Source organism: Cynoglossus semilaevis, chromosome 19 (genome assembly GCF_000523025.1).
Source record: "Cynoglossus semilaevis isolate Cse_v1.0 chromosome 19, Cse_v1.0, whole genome shotgun sequence".
Lineage (NCBI taxonomy): Eukaryota > Metazoa > Chordata > Actinopteri > Pleuronectiformes > Cynoglossidae > Cynoglossus > Cynoglossus semilaevis.
In genome coordinates, this window is record NC_024325.1 from 14694067 (window position 1) to 14718379 (window position 24313).

Below are 24313 nucleotides of genomic sequence, written 5' to 3' on the forward strand. Positions count from 1 at the left end.
TGGTGGTGAAGATTAAATTTCTTTATTATCTCTGTCACTTCTGAGGTGGTCTAGTCCTAGGAGGGAAATTGTCATCATCATCAAAAGTGACCCACTGTTGGGTTCTAGTGTCACCGTTAGGGGACACTGGGCAAGGTTGAGGGTAAGACAGTGAGTGTAAAGAGTTAATGGGTTCAGTTAAGGAGGTCGCTGCCTGAGCTGATGGGGCCGTCCCTCGAGAGCGACGACGAGACCTGAATGGAGGTGGAGGTCGCAGGAGGCCGGTGGGCTCAGTTTTAGAGGGCCCTGCTTCAGGGTCTGAACCAAAGAGTGAGGCAGCAGTGGATGACGCAGCCTCTGAGGTGGTACCACAAAACATCTGGCACAGAGAGTTGCTAGATCCGGCTGCAGATGCCTCCGTCTCTGCGGCCGAGTCACGTGTCAAAGGTCCTGGCAGTGGCTGGCATTGGGAAGAGTTGAATGAAGAAGGCGAATTAAAGTATTTCCCCGGGTCCACTGTCTCAGGGCTTGCTGAAGTTCCAGGAGACATGTGTTGGTGGCAAGTGAGAAATGGACATTGTGCCTCAGAGACATCCTCGCCGGGTGTTGCACTGCAAGGTTTAGTGTTAGCGTCTGGGCTATGACGACAGTCACTAAAGACTTCTTTGCTGCTACATGAAGGAGCTTCAACTTGCTGTGGCTTGAGTGGGGCCTCAAGATGTTGGGTAATGTCATAGTCGTCGTAATCTAGTATATTGATAACACGTAGTTTGCGAGACATATTTGAGGCATAATGATTGGCCCAGCTCACACAGGGATGCTTTTCAAGGCCATCATTTATATCTCTTGTGCATTGGACCTTCAAGAGAATTGTCAAGGTGTGACAAAATGTCTGTTTGTTCAACTTTTGCAGGAAGATATTCTATTTAATGACCATCCTGTCCACTGTAGACGAACATGGAAATGTAGCAATGACCATTTCTGGTTATGTATTGTAGTTGGGCCACAGAGATGTAATGTCATTAGTGCAGGTCAAGCACTCCGAAGCTTGAGTGTTCACTCTAGGTAGCCTGACCTTTTTTCCATCTTCTCCAATGACATGTTTATCTGTAAATATGTAACACGTTTGATATCAGAGTGTCCTGTATGAACATGTCAATGAAAAACAAAATCAATTTTTACTGTTTCAAAGTTGAGAAATACAGCTCTAGTTTTGGACAGATAATAAACAGACAGGACACAGCTATATGTTGTCCTCCACTTCCTGGAAAATCCAGACTCTTCTGGTGTTCAGTGTCAGTTGCTTTCAATCTTCATGTGACTTTGTGAGTCACCAAAATGGCTGTGATGTCAGATTGTGGTCAGAGACGGTGGCATCACTGGAGAAGAGATAAATAATATGACATAATGACTTATGGTTCTCAATCAGGGATGTTTATATCAAGAGTGTATGGAACTTCAACTAAAAAGATAAATACTCACGGACCTGTGGGTGGCAGCGATGACACAAAAAGCATGTCAAGTAAACGAAAAAGATATAAAGTAGAGAAATGGCAAAGGCTGAGGCTGAGCAGTTGATTCATTTTGAGATCTCTTGCAATATGTGCAGTTGCTGTTTTTTGTACATATTTAAAAATGGTAATTGTCCCAAAAAGACAACACAACACAACAGAAGACAACACAATGTGAATATATTTTGTGATTGTTACAGTATCCTGAGGTCATGGGAATTTAAAGCAAAGAGCTTGCTAGTTATTCATTTTGTGACAATAGGTTATCATTGCTAAATTGTACTGCTTGCTTTGCTAACTGTGCCAAAAGAACGCTTAATGAGACCTTACTGGCATTGATTGACAGTAATGCAATTATCTTTAAGTCCTCAAAATGATCAATTATCTTTAATTATCCTCAAAATTTCTCTGCCTGTACATTTACTCCTCCTGACGTTTGAGAACATGATCTGTGTTTGACTCACTGTGATGAGAAGATGAGAGCAAATACATAACCTATATATTAATACCTTGAGATCATCGGAGACCCCGTCTCCACCATTTTCCTGCTTTACTTCCCTGTCAATACGATGAAGTCTTTACACTTCCATGAACCAATAACCTCAGATAAAAGATAAGCACCAAAACAACAAATACATCATCATAACAAAATGTCAATGTTTTCCAGCCTCATATTGGACAAAGGTTGCCTTCAGGCCGAGAGTTAATAACAGAGTTATTAAAATGTAGGTGATCTATTATATCTATAATCTTTTATTTTGAAATACGGGAGTCAATGTTCGTTTCTGAGACGTAATTGTTAGATGTTTTTATAGACAAATATCTATAATTTTCTGTTGTACAACATTCATTTATGTGATTATTTCGGAATATTATTTCTTTTATTTTTTTTATTTGCCCTTGTAAAGTTTCCCCAACTATTAGCTTACCAGAGCTCTTAGTTGCTAAAACCTATGTTTAAAATCAATAAAATAACTGCTCGTTTACGAGTATTTTGTCTTTATCTTAAAACATGTTTTTTTTCTTAATAAAAAGAAATTATTTACAGTATTTCCGTCTCGTGTTTCCTTCCTGCGAGTGATGGTTAATTTTGTCCAATCAGCAGGCTTTTTGGAAATTTTTGTCCAATAGAAATCTAAAAGGGTGGAGCCTGAGCCCTTCACAACAACCTAGTGCACTTTGATTGAATGCATGAGCTATAAGCGACCTCTAAAGCAGGCTATTTAACAGGCAAGTATTGGCGTCGACGACATGAAACGGCGAACTTGAGCTAGAAGGTAAGTTTTATTTCCGAATTTAGTTTTTTTAGGCTTCACGAGGAAAGTTTAACGCTATACCGAGAACAGTGACCTGACCGCTTCTACATTGTGTCCGAGGAACCAGATGCTTGGACTGTTTGTCAGTATTTGTTGATCATTTAATTCATTTGTTAAGAAATCTTAGATTAATAACAACCGCATTGACGATCGCTCACTTTAAAATAGATTTACGTCATATGATTTGAGGATACAGTGCTTCTGCAGGTAGTATTAACAGTACAACGACTGAATGTCATGTTTTAAGAATATTTACTTTCACTTGAATGCAACCAGAAAAAAGGAAACATGATACCAGTGAAACCTGTCGTCAAGGGTAAGAAGGAAGTAAAAACGAGAAGATCAAGTTAAGTCTTACAAACATAATGTGCCTGCTTAGAATATTCTTTTTTCATAAAAAGTTGTCATTGTGTTCACGTTTTTATCTTCTAGTTGTATATTTACAGGGACTAAAAAAAATTACAATAGACGATGATAGCAGAACTGTCATATTGTACATACTCTTTGTTATCTACACACGTATGGCGTAAAGATAAACGTCTTATCTGTTCAGACATGTGCATCCTTCTCTGTTTTATTTTTGCTGTGTTAACCCTTTTTTGTTTTTAAATATTTGTCTGTCTTTATTTTCTGTTTTTCTAGCCCCTGGGTGTTAAAAATGAAGAGGCTTTATTTTGTGGAGCCTGTGGTGGCTCTTTATGCCTTCTCCAGTTTTCTTAGTTACCCTTTGGTGCAGCAGTTTGTGTACCGACGACTCTGGGAACAGCTGACAAATACGCCCTACCCCGTATCTCAGGACAGCTCCAGTTGTGCAGGAAACAACAGCAGCAACCATTCCAGCTTCCATGAGGTTAGCCACTCATCACTGCATGCACTAAAGCATCCGTGTCATTTCAAGAACACTCAAAGAAGACTGAACAAAACCTTCTAATCTTGCCCCGTCAGAACTGTTTTTTGTCTGTGTTACACCCGTAGCCTGAACTGATACAGTACATCCATGTTGAGCAACATCTTATGTTGTAATGACTAAGCAAGTGCATGATCTGGCGATATGCTAACTAACCCTTATCGCTCTGCTACTGCTTGTAGGAGAGCTGTAGTGAGGGGTACATTAAGGCTAAACTTGGCAGATACTCATAATCGGCTCAATGAATGTAAGATCATACAGGGAAATAAATAAATAACTTTGTAAACAAATTTGAAAACATTGATGACAGAAACTGGTGAGAAAAAGCTCTCCTTTTTATATATGTAGGTCAGGAGTGGTATAAAAGTATGTAAGGATGGTGCAGGCCATATATATAGTAAGTGGACAATGTGATCTTGGCAGGTTGTGCAGTCGGAGTGACTGATGGGTGCATGATGAGGGATAAGATTAAATCTAGTTTGATGACATTATGACACCTCACAGAGAAGTGAAAGAAACCACAAACAGAAATATCATCCTTCTACAGCTGAGGTTCTGTGTAAAGAGTCGGTTCCTTTCACCAGTAAAAGGATGTAGTCACACCCAAACATGTCTTGTTCCGAAAAATGCACTCTTCATTTGTATTGTTTACTCTCTGCTTCTGGTTGTTTGACTACACCTTTGACAACATCAGTTGATGTGTGTCTTTTCTCTTTGTTTCCTTCTGTTTGTGTCCAGGAGGTACAACGGGATGCGTCGCTCTTCTCCCTCTACACCCAGCTCTTCACCGTAATTCCCTCGCTTATCGTCACTTTCTTGCTGGTCACTTACAGCGACTGGGGTGGACGTAAGATGACCATCATCATGCCACTCATCGGCATGTTGCTCTACACCCTGTTCTTTCTGGCCATTTCCTTCTATGAGCTCAACATCTACCTGCTCATCGCCACGTCTTTTCTCAGTTCTCTGTTTGGAGGTCCGGCAACGTTTCTCGGAGGCTGTTTTGCCTACGTCGCAGACCTGTGCAAGGACAGTCGTCAAAACATGGTGCGCATGGCCAGGTTGGACATGATGATCGGTCTGTTGACCGGGGTGGCTGCAGTGTCAACAGGCTACTTCCTGAAAGCTGCGGGCTTTAACTGGCCCTTACTGACCTCTGCTTTATTTCAATGTTTGAATTTATCCTACGCAATTTTTGTTCTAAAAGAGACTGTAACAAAAGCGCCGCACGGCGCTGTGCTGGTCGGAGAGAGTTCTCCGAGGAGGTCTGGGCTGAAACGGATGATCTTCGGAGTTTATGAGATGTTTAAAAATACCAGGGGCAAGAGTAGAGTGGTTCTGATCCTCCTGATACTGATCTTCACCAGCTACAACATGGCTTACGCGGGTGGGATGTCCTTGATGACTCTGTTTGAACTCAACGAACCACTGTGCTGGACTGAGATTCTGATTGGTTATGGCTCAGCCTTGTCCACCACGGTGTTCCTGGTCAGTTTTGGAGGAGTGTTTCTATTCACCTACTGTAGAATGCCTCCGCTGTACATAGTCCTGATTGGGATCCTGTCTGCGGTAATCAGCATGGTCCTGATTGCGTTCACTAAAACCACTCTGATGATGTTTTTAGGTGAGTCCAAAGAGTTCCATATTCGGTACTGACAAATGTTTTTGGGCTCTGAAACTGCTAAACAACGACAACATGTTGATATAAATACATGAAAATGTGATTCATTAGTATTACAAAAACATTTTAAAAGTATTGATTATCACGCCCCGACCACAGAAAGTAAGTACCAGGACGGGCCCCCCAGGCCAGACACTGGATCTGTCTGATCTGATCTCAGTTCAGTCATATCAGAACAATTTGACAGGAATCCAAAGCATGCACATGGACACACACACACACACACGGTTCAGGATTTGGAGACCAAATATTGCATGAATAACATTTTTTACTGGCTATTTGTTCTGGTTACTGATTAACAACATTGTCATTTGAAGCACTTTTACAGCACAGAGCGACAGCAGTCAGGCTACGGGGAGTTGTTATATGACATATTATTGCTCTGTAAAAAGACAAAACACTGTCTTATATCAAAGGCTTTGTTTATATAAGAGCAGTGACAGTATCTGAAGGCGAAGTCATAAACTTGAGGTTTAACTTTTCTCTTGCTTCTCTGTTACCACAGTACATGTACCCTTGTTTTTGTCCATCATGCCTTTTCCTGTCTTGCGCGCGATGATGTCAAAGATCATCCCCGGAACTGAGCAGGGTAAGTGGGTCGAAAGGGCCTGTCATGAACCACTGGGCTGTATCGTGTTTGCAGAGAGCAAAGTTCCTGCAAAAACACTTCTAGTTTCAGTTTGGCCCAAAAAAAAAAAAAATACACAAAAAAAACCCAAAACACTTTTATTCAACTCCTTAGAATTTATCTGTGTTTCCACAGGAGCCCTGTTTGCTTCTCTCTCCTGTTTGGACTCGTTAACTTTCAGTGTGTCCAGTACAATCTTCAACAGTGTGTATGCTGCCACCGTGGGCTGGTTCTCTGGGTTCTCCTTCCTGCTGTCTGCAGGGCTCTGTGCCATCCCGCTCTTTATCCTGGGGTAAGTGCTATCATGGTGTTTCTGTGCACCTTAAAAAAAAAACAACATTAGGGTCGCAGCCTTCTTTATCGTGAAGGACCAAAAATCACTCCCTGTTTCCTGTTTGCCTGTGAATTGACCTGCTCCACTGTCAAGGCTGTGGGTCACGTGAAGGTCAAGGAAAGGGTTTTACACTTGTGTCTTGTGGCCGAGGCTTTAAATTCTCTCTGTAAAATAGGTGGTTGAATTTTACCAAAGACATTTTCTTCCTTTTTTCATATTGTTTATGTTCTATTTGAGTTTCCCAACACCCCAAGAATGATGATTCTATAAGTGGAATTCAAAGAAATCTACATTTTTCCTTGTCTATAATTCCTGTTTTTCCATGTTTCAGAGTGGTGGGTGTGATCGGGGTAGATGTTCTTAAAGAGGAGGGGCAACCTGTGGCCAGTCTAGAGGATGAGAATGAAAACAGTCCCGTTCCCAACTGAACCACAGGAACCAAAACAAAAAAACTCATTAGGTCAGTTTTTAACTCCACGAAAGGATTTTCCATAAACAAAACAAAACGAAACAGAAATTCTTGACTTCTGTTGCTGTAAAAGCCGTTCGTTTTACTGTAGGTCACAGATTCACCTACAGTTATGCTGTATGTCTGTCCTGTAGTATTAAAGTACCTTCAAGTACTAGAACTGGCTGATTGTTTTTGCAGCAGTTCTGATTTGTCAAAACATTTGAGCAGTTTTTGCTCAGACTATTGTTATACGTCCTGGTCACCTGACAGTGACATCACCGATACTTACAGGAACATGGTACACTATGCAGTTTGAAGTACTTAACTCAATGAGCTGATTCAATTGTGTTGAATTGGTTTTTTTCTTCTTTTATCTTGTTTTTAGTGCAATGTCTTTATACTGTCTGTAACTACAGTATGGGTATCTGGGTAGAGGTTTTAAAATGTTTTTATTTGATGCACATACAGTATGGGTATCTGGGTAGAGGTTTTTATTTGATGCACACCATTGACTGGATTAATGTAATTGCTTGTTCACTTGAAAATGTAGGAACCTTTTACACGGTAAATTCATCATGTTTGTACACTGCACAATATATATATATATATATATATATATCAGGGAGTCAATGTTATAAATAAGCCAAAAAAAAGTAGTAGGAAGAAAATATTTCTAAGAAGGAAACATTGGCTTTACTGACTTCTTTCTATGGCACATATTGTATCATCATTGGGAATTATGGGGAGTATTTTATAACTTTATTGTAAAAAAAAAAAAAAAAAAAGAGTTAACAATAAATACAAAATGTGGTCATTTTCACCATAATAACCAATGGTCAATAAATAAGTTGTAAACATGTGTTGGATTATCTTTATTTATTTATACTGTTTAGTATTTGTAGGTATATTCCAATAAAAACAATATGGTAAACAATAAAACTTGAATACAAGTTAAATACACTATTATTACAACAAATATTTCACAAAAGGTAGTCCAATAGCTTAACTGCCTTGAAAATGATTCTTATTATACTTTTTTTCACCGCTTGATGTCACTGTTGGTTCAGTCAAACAACAGCCGATATCCTCCGTTGTTTTGAATTACTGGCGTTAACTTTTTCCATCTTCTCTTGTAAATATAGAACTAAAAAAGCGTCTCAGCTGTACTATGTTCATGGTGGTTACACGGTACAAAGCGGTACCAGTTGACGTTTACACATAAATACCACTGGTTACAATTTACACAGAGACACCTGTCGACAAAACCTCAGGGTTTCTATTTAATTTTAACTTGAGTCACTTCTGCTTTTGCTGTGAAAAAAGCAGCTCGTTTGTTAAGGAACAAACAGGGCTAAGACTTTTCTAAAGCTCTTTATATGGTAAAAGAAACGCCTTCTCATCATGCCGTGTTCTCTATAGAAAGAAAACCGTCCCGTTTTTACCGCCCGCAGCCATTGCATTGTGACCTAATTACCGTTGATTAAAGTCAGTCTCTCTTTGTGTATTTTTTTTTTGAAAGTCCAGTTTAAACTGGTCACAGCTCCACACTCCTCATCTCACAGCACAGAGCTGATTTATTTCATTTTCCTGGACTCAATTTTCCAAGTTTCCACCTCCTGCCTTTGTCCTCCACATGCAAGGGTCCACAAAGTGTGTGTGCTCGCATGCACTCTTAAAAAAAAAAAAAGAAAGAAAAAAGAAAAAATCAGCTGGCTTTCTTTGAACAGCTATTGGAAACAAGTACAAAACAACTATGGCATTTTATTGTCAGCACTTGGTATATATATTTATAAATATTTATATTTTATGTTTGTTATATATTAAAGTTAAAATAAACCAAAACAACAGAATCTCTGAGTTTGTTCCTGAGCTAAATGGTCATCTTCTCGCCTCCATGTCTGCACACCTGCAGGGAGATCATCAACTGATTATCAACCCCACCTGCTGCAGGTAAAGGTAACGTCATTCTCCAGTCTTCTCCTTTTTTTTCTTCATCTTTTTCCCCCCACCATGGATTACACCCCAGGTTCCTCTCTCTCTGCTCCATCAGCTCCTGGACACCTCCACGACTCCTGCCTCCGTTCAGTCCAGCATCCAGGTACTACATTTACATTTTGAGCACCAAGTACACACACACGGTTCGACGTCACAGGCTGAATCATAATTTAGATGTTCCTAAACTTACAAGAAAATGACGTAGAAAGCAGAATTTAGTAAGAATTAACTGTATATAAACGTTAACCTTTAGAATGTATTTTCTTACTTTCATTCACCATTAAAAAAATATATATCAAATTTGTTTAGTTTAGCATATTTACTTACAAACACACGCTAGCTAGCTATAGGCTAGCAGAGCAGATTGATAACGTTGTAGCTGCCACACGAGGTGCGTTCACGTACCAACGGAAACAAAAAATATTTTTATGCTACTTTTTTTCTCACTCCCCGCTAATTTTCCGAGGCCCCCTGGTGGCCGCCATTTTGAAAACTGTTTTTAGTGGATTTAATCTGAAGTGAATGTATTTGTTCTTTTAGCTTTGTGCAGCTTTGTGTTTTTGTGTGTTATGAATGCAGTTGTTGGTTATTCTGACCATTTATAATAATAATGATTCATTGTTATTATTATAGTATATTATTATTTTTTTGTTCAGGGGCCTGAGTTGCTTTGTCTGAAAATAGTGCAATGCATCTTCATGTATGCGTATGTCATTGTTGATATATGGGGAAATAGAGTGGTTCTCCTCACGTGTCTCTGAGCTGAATACCATACGTTAAATGAGTTTACAGATCCACACATGATGCATCACGAGGTCCAGTTATCAGCTCTGAATTAACTTGAGTTGTTTCCTGTACATTTATCTGTAAAATCCTACAAATGACGTAGAAAAAAAACTTTTATGGAAAAAAACAGTATGAGAAAGTGAGCTCTGATCTGCCCAGTTAAGATAAGACACTTGGGGGTCTAATGTGAAAACACGAGGCAGATGTTCTCGTACCTATGGGAAACAGCGCCCAACATGTCCTGTGGAAGTGTGTTGGAATCCCTGTCTGTGTTCAAACATGGAATGTCAGCTAAGGAATCTGCCTTGTGGAAAACCATAGTGACGTTGGATCATAATGTGCAGTTATTCCGTTTCCATCCTTTCCACATTTTCAGAGCTGGTTGATGGAGAATAAAAAAATGTTGAAAATTGAAGCCAGGACTGAAGGTTGAAGCTGCAGGATCAGCTCCTGCACCGAACCTGAGGTTTCTGCTTCAATTATGAGGGTGAGGGGCTGGGGCTGGGGCTGGTGGCTTTTGTACGTCTGGCATGAGTTGAGGTTGGGGAGGATTAAAGGGAAGTTTGTCAGAGTATGGTGGAGTGCGGAGTCAGGGTGGGGCGGGGGATATCGGGGGTCTTTGGCTTCTAAGCAGCTGAATCAGCGGTGCGATGATCGGCGCCCACACCACATCACATCACTATTAGCCTGATGTCTGATGTTGATCCAGAAAGATCCGTCTTTATCGCAGCCTCTTGCTCCCCCAGGAAAAGATAATTCACTATAATATAAGGGGGGGAGAGGGGGGTGCATTTGAGGTGGTTTGTGCGACTGAAGCTAAAAGAGTAAATTAGAACCCCCTCCTCACTCTGGAATGATTTGATCACTTAAAGATTCACTGGATTCCTACAGTAAACATCATCACCAGCTCAGATGATTCATCTGATTATCGGACCGGCAGCTGATTCTTGATGTGTTTGCCATTAATCTTTATTTATTTACCCGACAGACGTTTTACTGATCCCTGCCAAAACATTTTCTTTTTCGTCTTCAGTCTACATTGTTAGTTTACACACCCTGCGCTGCCTGCTTCCAGATTTAGAATCGTCTGCATATAGTTTAAAGTTCTTTTAACAAAAAAAGGAACCAAACCCAGCCCTCGGAAGATTTGTTCAGTCTGCTGAGCTACGTTTTGGTAAAAACAAACCTTGGTGCGTTTGTTCTGTTGGACTTCAGTATATTCACACTGCAGGCAGAAGTGGGACGAATCTGATGTTTGTGTCTCCACTAAACCATGGAACATCACATGTAAACGATGGGAGAAACAAACATGGCAGACACCGTGGATTTGTTTTATTTACACAGCCGGTATTCACAAAACAGATTTATTTTTTTTGCCATGGTCCATGTTATGTTTCAGTTAATATTTATATTAACAATACAGAGTAGAGCATTGAGTTATCCTTAGAGTCATTGGATGGTAGAAGATTTGTCAAAGTGTGGGTCGCAGCCCGGATGTGTGTCGGTGACCTTCTCGTCCATGTTTACAAAACATTTGGCTGAATTGATCAGAGGTGTGAATGATTGTCTTTGTGTTTTTGTTTTTATAATGTGTTTGATGTTCAGTTAGCCCAGAAGCTAGCTTTAAATACAGTAGTGTGTAGATAGGGCCGATGAATGCATACATGCACTGTGAGATGGTTTCAGATGCGTTGATGGTAAAAAAGTCAGATTGGTTTGGCATGATGAGGGAAAAAAAGGCCTTCCCTCACATCCAGGAAGTCATTGGGAAACCCTTCACTGTTTGACCGCAGTCCCTGTCACGTCTTTGGGCTTCAGTCGGCCCAGACACTGAGCCGATGAAACTGGTCTCAGAAGAAACAGTTTCTCCTCGGTTTTCCTTCTTTGCGTTCCTCCTCCAAAAGGCACAGTGACAGCCGCTGAGACAGAGCAGAGCATCATTAACGCTGTACTTTCCTGGGTGGATTATGAACTTCATGGTCACTTGACTGTTTCACTGCACTCAAAATAACCCTGTGGTTTCCAGCCTGCAGCAGCGCTCCCGCTGGACTTTCTCAATGTTTTTTGTGCGTCACGTAACAAACCAACAATTGTAGATGGTCGCTTGGCAAACCTCTTATTTTCCACCTTTAGAGGTCACTCTGCTCTACTGGCAGTGATACGCGTGTGTGTTTACTTTTAAACTTATGATCGCCAAAGACTCCTCTGTGAGCTCTTTCATAGCAGCACAGTTCTGGTTCCTGAAACACATTCTCCACCAGTGGGAGCCGGATCATTGATTTGAACCTGAAAAGTCAGTTCCCAGAACAAACCAAAGTACAGCATCTGTGATGGAGTGAGTTCCATGTTACATTTAGGAAAACGAACCACTCACCTGATGTTACTGTAACCCAGTGGTTCTAAACGTTTTCTGTAGCGCCACCTTTTTGTAGATAAAAGGCTACACATTCACAGCCAATGCTTCAAAATTCCTCTCAGCCTGAAATTCCTACAAAGCTGATCTGATTCTTAGAAGTGGTTGCCCCCGCCAATAACGACCAACCCTGTTCAAAGAAGGTCAAGTCTCGGTCAAGTCTCATGGACGGAGACAAAAACACCATTGACTGGAATTTGTAGCCAATGATGGTTTAGAGTCACCTGACCTTAATGCATTTTCAATACCTTGAAATAGATGGTGCTGGTTCACGGTTGCACCGTTCACCAACCATTACTCCCTCTGCTTGTACTTGGTGGTATTACAGCATTATGGCAGAGGCTTGGAAAAACACTTTATTGTAAAGAAACCCATTGAGTTTCATTTTCATTTATTTTCAGTATAAGACGGAACTTCAATTCGTAGGAAAAAAACCCCATTTAATACTTGCTAATGTGTATTTTATTTATGTTTTTGTGCAAGTACTGTAGTTGTGCCAGCTTCACTTTACAGTGATTTCTGTGATGGTTTCTTTTAGGACATTTCATGTTCTTGATATTTTCTTTCCTTTTGGCAGGGATTTGATCAGTTTCTGTACCAAATTAATAATTTCCCCCCATTTTTTTAAAGTTGTGTCTTTATGTGTCTTTCTCTCCTTGTCCTGTTTGTTATTCATGTCATTACCTGCTCGTTACCCATTCCTTCCATAGTCCTCTTTCTTTGAATTTCTTTCTCTTTTTTATTTTTTATTACCAGCTCTAACATCTCTTCCTCGTCCCACCTCCCTCTTTAACTCCCCCTTTATTTTCTCTCCACCACTTCAGTGGAAGAGATTGACTGCCTTTTATGATCCGCTTCAAATATAGATCTGCAACCACCATTATTGGCACACGCCTCAACCACAGACCCTTCTTTTCTCCTTCTCCTCTGCTCCCTCCATCCATCCATCCATCTGTCCTGAGCCTCCGTCTCCAGAAGTGGTTTAACAGTGTAATTTCCACCTTCCTCCACCCTGCAAATCTGCTCCATCTTCACCCCCCCGTCTCCGTCTCCCCCACACACATATCTTTAGCTGCGTCTTCTTACACCGCACGTGCACAGGCCTTTCACAGTTAGAGTTCCACTCAGTTTAATTGACCATGTGTTAGATTGAGTTTTCAAACGGACACAGAGGATAAAGTTTAATCACTGTAGCTTTTATTTCGTCGAATCTGGAATCACACCGAGGACGAGGTAGAACCACAGCCAGGTCAGCGTGAGTGAAGCTAGAGTCGAGGTTACGGCCCAGTAGCCAAGATGAGGCTAAAAGTGTGGTTCCACAGTGTAGCGGTTCCCAGCGTGTCCTGGGTTCGATTCCCAGAGGAACCATATGCTTGAGTAATCCTCTTCTTGTAAGTTGCTTTGGATAAAAGAGTCTGCTAAACGCATAAATCTAAATCTAAAAGAAACTGATGCTAACATTTATGTTCTGTGCGTCGACAGTGCCTTGAATGCTACTGCAAATGAAACACTTAGATGTTTAATAAGCCAAAAATGCCATGCTAGGTTAATACAAATACATGGATTCCAGTACGGTATTCAAACATATACTTCAGTATAGTCTCAGTGATCACAGAAATCTACATGTGTCCAAATCAGCCTCCTGTTTAGGAGGCGGGCGGCTGAGGTTTTCAGTAGTTTACTGCTGCTGCTGCTGCTGCTCCACTGAGACCTGAGTGATTACAATTCAGTCTGTGATGTGCAGCTCAGTCTGGTGTGCAGTGGACTGTTCAGGTCTTTAGTCTGCTGCTGAAGCGGGGTCTTAAAGATTAGCCACCTCCTCCCTCCCTGCTCTGGAGCAGTGGCAGAGAAGGTCACCGTGACGATCAATACCGTTCTGCTCCAGTGCCTCACACTAACCATCAGGGCTGTACCAGCAAAAAAAACAAGGAATTTTTTTTTTTTTTTTTTTAAAGTGTGTTTTATTGATTGCTCTTCCAGAATAATTGTCATTTTTATCCCTTGTTTTCTTTGCACAGTTTTATTGACTGCCTCCTGTGGGTCTTTCCCCTGCTCTCAGTTTCCCCCTGCATGGCTTTAGTGACGCTCTGGGTATATTAGCAGCAACATGTGTCTTAAGTGGCTTCACACTAATTGCATTCGGTCGGGGCGTGTTCACAAACACACACACACACTGAGGTACTGTATCTGCTGGAATCAGGAGCTCCTCAGTTTCAGTCTAACATTACAGGAACCACAGATCCAGTAGTCAACCTCCTGTTAGGCCACATTGGCAAACACTGAGGCGCTGTGACCCAGCCCACGCCTCCTAACCAGCTCAGTTTCTACCACGTGCAGCCGTTCACTACGTTTATGGGTTTTCTTTTCTTTCTTTCTTTTTTTTTTCTTTAACTGGTCTATTCATAGACCTTTGTCATTAGTTTGGTTTCTGACACGTTCACAAACGTCAGGTTTCTGGTTATGGCTCTGCAGTAGAAATGTAAAGAAGAAGAAATAAATCCATATATCAAATATTTTTGGTTTAAGATGATAATTTTTTTTCCTATTGAAGTAGAATCATCAGTGAGGGAATTGGTGCTTGATTCGAAACTAGATTATTGAATAACCGAAACACAGTTCTGATACCACTAGGGCACGGACTGCATTGATGCAGAGAAGAAGTTATTTCTATTTTTTTTTTTAGTCCATCCTTGTCCTCAAAATACAACTCAACAAATAGTATTATTAAATTATTATTGTATTAAATACATATTATTGCCCAGCACTGATCAGTCTTTACAATTAAATCAATTTCCCCTTTAAATTCATGACATGCTGGAGAGGTGCTTTATTTTGAAACTAAGGCTGTGGATGTTTTATAGTTCAGGATGAGTTATACAGTAGACTATGTCGTGTAAAAACTAGTGTATTTATCCCTTTACCTTTACTGAATAATAAAACCCATAATATCATGAAAAATACGGTTTTTTTTTTCCCCCCGTTTTCCCAATTCCTAAGGAAGGAAAACATATCTGCTCCCTGTTGGACAACCACCAACATCCGACTGTCACTGACCCCTTTATCAGTATCACTTTTGTCTGAATGACCGACCCCATCACAGATGTGTGGCACTGACCGCGGGCATGTTTCAGTGAAGGCAGTCATTTGAGTCAGGACAGTATTCTGTCTCTCAGACCTCTGCCATGAACCCAAACATTTGAGGGGAAGTCTCCATTATTATCCGGCGCTGTCGTAAATAAAGAAGCGGTCAAGTTGGGGATGAAGGGTGACGTTAAATCCAGAGGGCTTCCTCCTGATTTCCTGTCTTTCTCTGCAACAAAGACGGCTCCCTCTGGGGGAGGAAACTTGCAGCTAGAGTGAAGACACAGCGACGTCCTTGAGATTTTGTCTTTGTTCTGACGAAAGGAATGGGACACAACCTCCACCCCACCTCCTTCCTCCGTCCTCCCTTCCTCCCTCCTCCCACTGCAGTGTATGAAGAAATTGAAACAACCAGCAGCAGAAGTCTCAGGACGGGGTCGGTATCTTCTACCATCTGCTCAGATTCCAACATCTGTTCCACGTCTGCCTCTGATTCATGTGAGAGATACCGGCAAAAAAAAAAAATCACAAATGCACATGTACAGGGAACATGTGTCCTTACAGTACAAGGAGCACACGTGCACGTATACATGACAGGGAGACATGTGGACATGATGGCTTTAATGGCTGTTGCATCACAGTTCAAGTTTTTTCCTTTTCTTTTCAGTCAGAAAGTCAGATACTTTTGTGCTCCAAGTCGATAGACATTATTCGTAAACTCCTGGGAAACATGATCCGAGACGACCCAAAAAACATCTCTTGCGACCCACCTGAGGATCGCAACCCAGTCTTTGGGAAACAATGCAGTAAACTAGCAGCCAGGATTACAGAAGGGATGGTGACAGATTAACTAATCTGGACTTCACTTCTCAGTTCCCCATGTTGGTTTTTTGTGGTTAATCTTTTTTAGAAATGGTTTTGTGGATGTGTGTATATATGTACATCCATTATATAGTATATTTATATGTGTATATCTGGCCTTTTCTCTAATGATTCTTCGCGGCTTCTGTCGTTCATTTTTTTAAACCAACCTTGCACATTTTTTGTGCAACTTTTTAAGTCACATTTTGGCCTGTTTTTCTTTTCCGTGTTGGCTCAGCCTTCAGAGTTTGCTAATGATGTCGGTATTCTCCTGATATATATTTGCACTGTAAAATGAGACATGCACGAAAGAGGCAGAAAACCAAACAAGTCATTAGACGTTCATTATTATTTCAAACGTTATTGTTGGAGATGCTGCTGCTTCGCTAACGGTAACGTCATCATCTTTCTTTCCATCGTTCTTTTTGCTGCTCCAGTCTGAAACATTTCTTCTTTTTTTTTTTGTTCTCTGGCATTTTTATATCTATTTTTGACCTTTGCACATTTTTTGTCCTGGTGTCGTTTCACTGCCTTTTTGCTATTCTTGACTTGAAGTGACTGTGGGCAGCAGCACATCGCCCCAGACTGTGAATACTATGACATATACTGTACATTCCTCTATATTTACATCCCATGTCAGCTAGTTCTGCATTGTGGGTCACCACACGCTGCACGTTGTGATTGGCTGTAACATGATGACATTGACATGATGCATAATGAGGATGTCTGTATTCTGTTTTGATAATGGGCTAGATCAGAGGTGTCAATCAGGGGTGTGAAACTCATTTTCACAGCAATAGAGTTTGCCTTGAAGGGACTAACGGTAAGACTGTATAAATGTTACTACTTCATAACGTATTAATAAATGTTTCTGTAATTGATTATTATTTACTCAAGTCCCAAATATTGTTCAGGGCTGTGTAACCTTAAAAAAACTCTTAATTTATTAGGTTGATGTTTCTGTAATTGATTATTATTTATCTTATATAATTTATCTTATATTTTAAGTCCCAAATGTTGTTCAGGGCTGTGTAATGTAAAAAAATTCTTAATTTAGTAGGTATTTATTAGACTTTATTAAATGCTTTTTAAGCTCCCGCGGGCCGTACAAAATGACTCTGCGGGCCACATTTGGCCCCCGGGCCTCGAGTTTGACACGTGGTTTAGATGATGTCTTATATTATCATTTGGTTTTTAATTTCGAGCTTACTTTGCATCATGGGTAGAATTATTTTACTGTACAAATATACAGCTCTGGACAGAGGCCTTGATGAGTCAGGACGTTTTTGACAGGAGTGCATTAGTCCTGGAGCAGCCAATATTGTTGTATGGATCGGCTACTTCCTGTTTTTTTTTTTTTATTGTGTTGAGCTCAGTAAAATCCTAGTCCTAATCGTAGAAACCAAAACAGAACAACAACCATAAATTCTGTGTTTCTTCTTTTACATTCCAGCGTTGTCTTTCGTTGTGAGGCAGATTATTTCAATACCAGGTAGGAGTACAGCTCTCAGGGCCACACGTGTTCACAATTCTCTGAATGAGACTAAAACAGAAGCTTTTTTTTTCTTTTTCCTCCACTTTCTCAGCTGTCAGTGGTTTGTTTGGTACAGCTTGATGTTCATCTGCGTTGAAAACATCTTGGCATTTTTCCCACCGTCTCCCGAAATCTCCAAATGGACACAGGTTCATCTGAGTTGTCATCGAGCTGCAGCTCGACGTACAGTATATAAAGATAGAGTTCAGCTAAGTTTGGACCAGGCCAAAATAAAGAAGTGACCGCTGGCATCTCTCTGAGAGGAAACCGCTGGACACATACCATGTCGGTGTCAGTGAACCAGCGCTCTCTATGGTCAGACGACGCTCGCAAACCACTGACACACGTACACACACTGACATTCCTACATTACCATCAATGGAATGTCCGACTCACCCCAACCAAACACTATTTCTGGTCACCGTGGAAAAAAAAAACCTCCTAAAATAAATACATTATTTTAAATTCGCAGTTTTCTTTCAAAATATAAGTATGCTAAAGTGCTTGGATAACCTCCGTGTCCTGCCGGGTTTTCGCGGGGGAACGCGAACTGGAACATGTACCTAAAGTCTCCCGGTGTCTGTCATTAAAGTCTTCAACCAAATCGTTTCAGTTTCAACAAGGACTTCTTTAGCCACAGTCAGATGTTCTCAGGGTATTTTTCGATCTTGTTGTTACAGTAGCTACCGTTAGCTCTCGTGCGCCCACTTTGTCCACCATTTATTTTATATATTGACTAAACCTAAGCCTAACTTTAGCTTTAAATTTATATTTTTATTATTCTTCATCCTATTTACATCTTGTGACAGCACATCTGAGTCTGTTCTGAAAATCATGGCCTGGTGTTTTAGTTGGTTTTATAGTGTAGTGTTTAACATGTTGCCCTTGGAAGTAAAGAGTCTTGGGTTCAATTCCCAGAGGAACCACGTACTGGTTGTAACAGATCTGCTGTTAAGACAAGAATTACCGAAGTATGGGGTCAATAAAGTTCTTTTTTTTTTTTTTTTACTCTCTAGTGTTTTTACAGGAGCATTAAAAGCTCCCATTATCAGAATCCCAAGTGTATATTCTAATATTTCTGGAGTCTTTTGCCTCAAAGACCTGCTCTTTTTTTTACCCCTTTATGTCCTGCATTGAAATTCAATTGAAAGACTAACAATGTATTTATATATTTTTTTAGAAAGACTTGTTTCAGTGCAGCGTGTTTCAATAAATTCCAGGCAGAAAACTCTGCTCTGGGACAGAACCCGGTTCACACTACGGAGGTGTGTGAAAATAAACACGTGTGAGAAAGTCGTTAAAATCCTCGCTGCAGCCTGCAGAGGCAGTGCTGAGTAGGACCTTTGACCCTTGAGCACCTGCAGGACCCGGCTTGTCCAAAATGAAAGCCACCGTATCAGTGAAACCTTAGACTTAATTACAGCGTGATTTAGGACGTGAACCTCACCCCTGCTGACTCGCCCGTCTGCTGTGGGTGAGTGTTTTCTAATGACCTGGGTATGGTTGGTTTATGTGTATGTTACCCGTTAGCTTGCGTGCACACACGCCTCCTCCGTTCTTGCAGCCATTCCCACAGCCTTTAATGTCATATCTGAAGACGTTATATTTCTTTCTCCATTCTCGGACTGCGTTCTTTAACTTCTGCACCTGGATTTACACAAACTCTGCCAAGAGGCTTTCCTGTACGCCGGCTCTTACATGCTAACTGCCACACCGGGGGGGTGAAACTAGATGCCTGAAAAGAGGAGTTTAATCGTTTTCCTCTTTCCACCGTAACCACTGATATGCACATTAACGTCCCGCACAAACACTGAAAGACTGTAATTTTGAGCTAAATGTTAAACATACCTAATAAATAATAGCATTCCACCCCCCCTCCCGTGACACCCCCCCCACCACAAACACAAACACACACAGAGATCTCATGTATTTGAGACAATCGTGTGGGGTTCTCTCCAATAACGCTGAAATATTTAACCTCCAACGTTGGCTCCGCCCCAGTTCTAGGCTTAACATGTGTTGCCGTTTTAAAACAAGTGAACTTATGTGACCTGTTTTATCTGGCCGTGGACTTTTATTGTCATACCAGGACCAGATGCAGTTTTTGTGATAAAGTCTGAGGAGTGCTGCCCGGGATGTTCCACTGTGATCGAGAACCTTCATTTGAACTTGGACTGAAATTTACCTCTGTCAAATCAGCTGGTCGTTTAGGTAGAAGATGTGGAATACTACATGAGTATTAGTACCCTGCTCTGTGAGAGTACTGTGTTGCTACATCAGTGTTGTGTCATACGAATCTAATCCTGTGGCTGTTAACGTTAACTGGAGCTTTAGGTTCACATCAATCTGTGGAGCCGTACACCTCTGACAGCTGTGATAAAATTTATATTTTGGCATATTTCTGTACAGGAAAAAAAAAATTCAGGATTTCTTTTTCTGATCCTGGATCACTGACTGCTGGAATTATTTGAGTTACAAAAAAAGAACTTACCACTTAGAAATGTCACGACCAAAATATGGAAAAGGAGAAAAGTCAGCAGAGGGCAGTGTTTGTCCCTGCAGATGAATGCACCACCGTACACTGCTAGTGGTTTTTTTTCATGCATACTAATTCTCGTAAATATGTCCAATAACAGAGGAGAGCTTTGACGTACAATTTGACTTATTATTGAAGGATGTCGTTATCGTGCCAAACTGTCTGACTCTGAGGAAACAGGAAGGTCGGCTCAGCTGGAATTGAAAAAAGGGAATTTATGCCATTAATGTTTCCATTCCATCTGCTTCATAACGACCGCAGTCTCCTAAAATCATCAATTCCCATTTTTTTGAAAAAAGGCCTAAACGTGTTCCCAGCCAACCACTGCGTGGCGTCCAAGTCGGATCTTCGAATGGACCATAATTCCACTGTTCTTTGAACTTTACGACAAAAGAGGTTACCCATCAATCCTGCTCAAACGTTTCCTTCCTCTTCAGCAGTGTTGACATCAACACATACGCCTGAGGTGGCATCAAAAATCCTGTGGCTGCAGGACCGTTGATGGCCAGCAGGGGCTCTCTGAAACAAAAATCAAATGTAATTTAAATTCACCAATTAACAAAAATCAAATGTAATTTAAATTCAGTGTCAGCTGGGTCAACTCTGGAGACGAGGTGATCGTGTTTTAGATTTAAAAATCTAGCAGTTCTACTCACTGACCTGTAGGAGATACTATATCATGTTTTGTGTGTAGATATGACTCTGTCTGTATGATCCATTAAGAAGAGAGTGTGTGTGTGTGTGTGTGTGTGTGTTTATGAAGGAGGTTTCTGGAGTGGACATGACCTCTGAAATAAGTTTAGCTGGTGGCTACGTTTTTAAACAGAAGGCCCAGCTTTGATGAGGTCGCTGCTGCTCCCTGTGTTTTCTTTTAAATGCTCCGTGCCAAGCAGCCGAGCAGCTCCACGCTAACACAAACACAGATTTTGCAAATTACAGCTTGTGCATGCAGGCTCTTTGAAAGGCGAACACTTTCTCTGTGCTGCTCGAAGGAAAGCAGATCAGTTCTTAAAATGTACGTTAGCTGTGCGTTTGTCTCTGGAGTGGACCGGGGTCCGACGAGGTCAACGCTGGTGCTACAGGATGAGGATGTTGTCGGAGGCCGGGGTCCGACGAGGTCAACGCTGGTGGTACAGGATGAGCGATGTTGTTGCTACAAGGATGAGGATGTTGTCGGAGATGTAGAGACACAGCGGGAGATGAAACGTCCACTTTGATCTTGAGAGACCTGGAGTTTTGGAAAAGATAAAGATAAAGTTTTGCCTTTTAGGAAAATGTCAGTTTTTAATGTATTAAAAATATCACAGACTCCTGTGTCTGTGATACCTAAGAATATGATTGGTTGAGAATGTAATTTAACATGCGTTTCTAGTAGTATAGTATATTTTGAAAATATTTTAACTTCGTATGCAATTGTAGCAACAGAATCAAGTACAATTTTTAATACATAAACGTAGCGATACAGTTAGCAAAAACCATAACTCGTTGCTAACCTGCACCTAAACATATTTTACTAAAATACTTCTTAAACACAAGGACATGGAAGATTTGTTTATTCTTCCATAGCTTATTGGCTGTAAACAACAGTATTTATGTATAATAAATCAAAAAAATACAATGTAGCAAATTAGGCTAAAGGTTGAATTAGCATACCTGTGGTAGCAACCGTAGCAGGTTGAATTAGCATACCTGTGGTAGCAACTGTAGCAGTTGTGGTAGCAACTGTTTCTCTTTCTGCATCCACGCCTCACAGTTGAAGCAGCAGTTGTAACTTAATGACGTCCAAACGAGCACAGAGAACGGAAACTTAGATTTCCCACAGGTTCCGTCTGCTGCTCTGACAAAGATAAGAAGAGTCCAATAACCTCACATGGAAAAGTGAAGTTGGTGAGAAACCTCATCATCTCGTCTCAAACCCCCGCGGAGCCGTTACTTCTGAGTTCAAATACGTTTTCGATTCACTCACAAAGAAACCTTGACTCCGTCTTCGCATGAAACCCTGTGTCGTGTTGGCGCCCAGGCCACGGCAAATGAAAACCTTTGGCTTTCTCTGATTACGTTTGTTCAAAATCGCTGTAAATATCCATGAAGACACAATATATATGGGAGCTGCTGCTGCTGATGCAACCAGGTCACCTGTGGTGAAGATATCTGGACCAGGATGGTGGTTAGAGGAGAAGAACTGGTCCAGGCTCCACCAGGCAGATGAGGGAACTGCAATAAAACTGTCTTGTCAAATTGCACCTAAAACTACTCATTGGATCAATAAAGCCAAGCGTTATTACATTATACAAATGTAGAACAACGCCTCTAATCAGTACCAGATGTCTGATGTATAAATAACCGAAGTCCAGATGCTGGAGCTGGACTCCAGGATTGTGACGTTCTTCTCAGGGAGTCAGGCAAAACCATTTGGAGAAGGCTGGATGCTGGAGTAGGCAGGTTATTTTTGGAGGGATTGCTCATTAATTCCATAATAACTTCAGAACATACTGTAAATCATGTTATGTGACAATGAGCTGGACAACATGTGGACCACAAATCAACAGACTGTTTCAGAGTAGGGAGGAAAAGTCGGTTAGGAGTGAAAGGTTGGAGAGAAGATGAAAAACAAAAATATAACACTCAGACATCAGACTGGATCCTCCTTTGGCTGTTAGCCTTCAGTTTGTTAGCGGCCATGTTGTAGTTTTTGGAAGCTGCTCCCTGCTGCCTCCAACAGGGAGGTATGGTTAATTACATTGATTTTAGTGAGGTATAGTGATTAGTTTGAGCAAATGTGACCATTGATTTTAGTGAGGTATAGTGATTAATTTGAGTAAATGTGACTGTGTCATTTTTTCGATAAATGCTTGGGTTTTTCAAAATTAGCTGGAATCGTTTTGGGGGCAAACGGCTCTGTATATCGGTATCGGTTGATATCGGAATCGGTAATTAAGTGGACAATATCGACATATCGGAGATCGGCAAATCGTAAATATCAGACATCAGATTTTCTTTTACACTTGACCTGTGTCTGATGACTGTCTTCTGACGGAATCAAACCCCTGACCTTATGGATGTAAAGGTTCTCTCTTTGTGCCTAAACTATTGTCAACCTTAAGCTATTTTTGACTGAATTTAAAGTCAGTAAAAAAAAGTAGAAGTCCGTACATGGAGTCATTTCCTTCGTCCGTCCTACATGGCCGATTATTTTTCAGTTGCTCATGAACATGTGACCACATTTTCCACAAACTGCTTCCTTTTGCTGAGAGCAGCTTCATTTTTATTTTGTTTTTTTTTTCTCCTTGGTGACAATTTCTCTTGCTTTGCTGAAAAGGATAAACACTTTGGGTAAACACCAAGTTTCATATCGTCCCATCTGCTGATGTAAATACGTGAGCAGGCTCTGTTTCCCCTGTCGGCTTTTCGCTTGATTCGATGCCTAAACTAAGAGCAGTAAACACTGAGCAGGTAATGCAATCATTATGAAATGATTTAGGCAATGAAAACAAAATAACGATAGGCTCTTCAGGATTTTATTTAATTTACAATTACTCTCCAGAGTGTCTTTTTCCTGCATGAAAGAGTAGGGAGAAAAAAAATATATATAAATGGCCAAAACACAGAGTGAGTCTGAGAGGGTAAGTCAGGACACATGGACATAAAAAAAAGAGGTTTGAGTGCAGAGGCCAGACAGCTGACACAGAGGACACAAATCTGAGGACGACACTGTCACTGTAATAAAAACCACCTGACAGAAAGTCCAGAGGTGGAATCTTCTCCCCGAAGCCTGGGACTGATCCCGCAGTCCAACGTTTTGTCCTCGGAATTAGCCCCAAATTAGAGCGTCACACACTAGGACCTACAGTAGATGCAGAGCAGAGAACTGAGAACTGGTGTCCAAATGAAACTGCCATGTATTAACGTTCACACGCACACGGAGGCCACAAGAAACGCAATCCGAGAGGAGGACCTGCGCACGGAGAAAACACAAAATGTCCTGTTTTTTTCTGAAATTCTTTTAATGACAGCGTCCCTCAGGCTCCGCTGGCCTCATTATTCACTCCGCTCCTATCACGTAGGACCATCTAAAACCTTCCAGATCTCGTGTTGCATCACAGTTAAAGAGAAAAAAACCGCCTTCGGAGGAGCCGCCACATCAGAGGGCCACAGACCTTTAGCATTAGCCACAACTGAACAATGCTGGCACGTTCAGCGCAGTGACAGATGGACAGAATGAGAGCGAAAACACGGAGAGCCATGTGAACGCAGCTGAGGAGACTGGCGGCTCTGCTGGAAACAACACTGGGATGAACAC

At 41.1% G+C, this 24313-nt stretch overlaps 1 protein-coding gene and 1 long non-coding RNA gene across 3 annotated transcripts; one reads left to right on the top strand and one right to left on the bottom strand.

The window, feature by feature from the left end:
• The first annotated feature begins 3464 nt into the window (after positions 1-3464).
• Positions 3465-6784, top strand: LOC103395500 (solute carrier family 46 member 3). Its single transcript, XM_025065860.1, has 5 exons — positions 3465-3656; positions 4452-5337; positions 5900-5983; positions 6158-6314; positions 6688-6784. The coding sequence occupies exons 1-5, from the start codon at positions 3465-3467 to the stop codon at positions 6782-6784; spliced, it is 1416 nt and encodes a 471-aa protein (XP_024921628.1).
• A 1364-nt stretch (positions 6785-8148) lies between these two features.
• On the bottom strand, positions 8149-13120 carry LOC107990040 (uncharacterized). 2 transcript variants are annotated; one of them, XR_001761580.2, is made up of 3 exons: positions 9130-13120; positions 8749-8982; positions 8149-8478 (listed from the first exon to the last, which is right to left on the bottom strand). It is a non-coding gene; the product is annotated as an uncharacterized LOC107990040 (long non-coding RNA). The 2 variants fall into 2 exon arrangements; XR_001761579.2 differs by having other exon boundaries at positions 8749-8908; positions 9130-10629.
• Between the last annotated feature and the right edge of the window lie 11193 nt (positions 13121-24313).

Coding starts and splice junctions, on each gene's coding strand:
- LOC103395500 (XM_025065860.1), top strand. CDS start 3,465: ATGAAGAGGCTTTATTTTGTGGAGCCTGTGGTGGCTCTTTATGCCTTC. Junction 5,984..6,157: donor CATCCCCGGAACTGAGCAGG/GTAAGTGGGTCG, acceptor GTGTTTCCACAG/GAGCCCTGTTTGCTTCTCTC. Junction 6,315..6,687: donor ATCCCGCTCTTTATCCTGGG/GTAAGTGCTATC, acceptor TCCATGTTTCAG/AGTGGTGGGTGTGATCGGGG.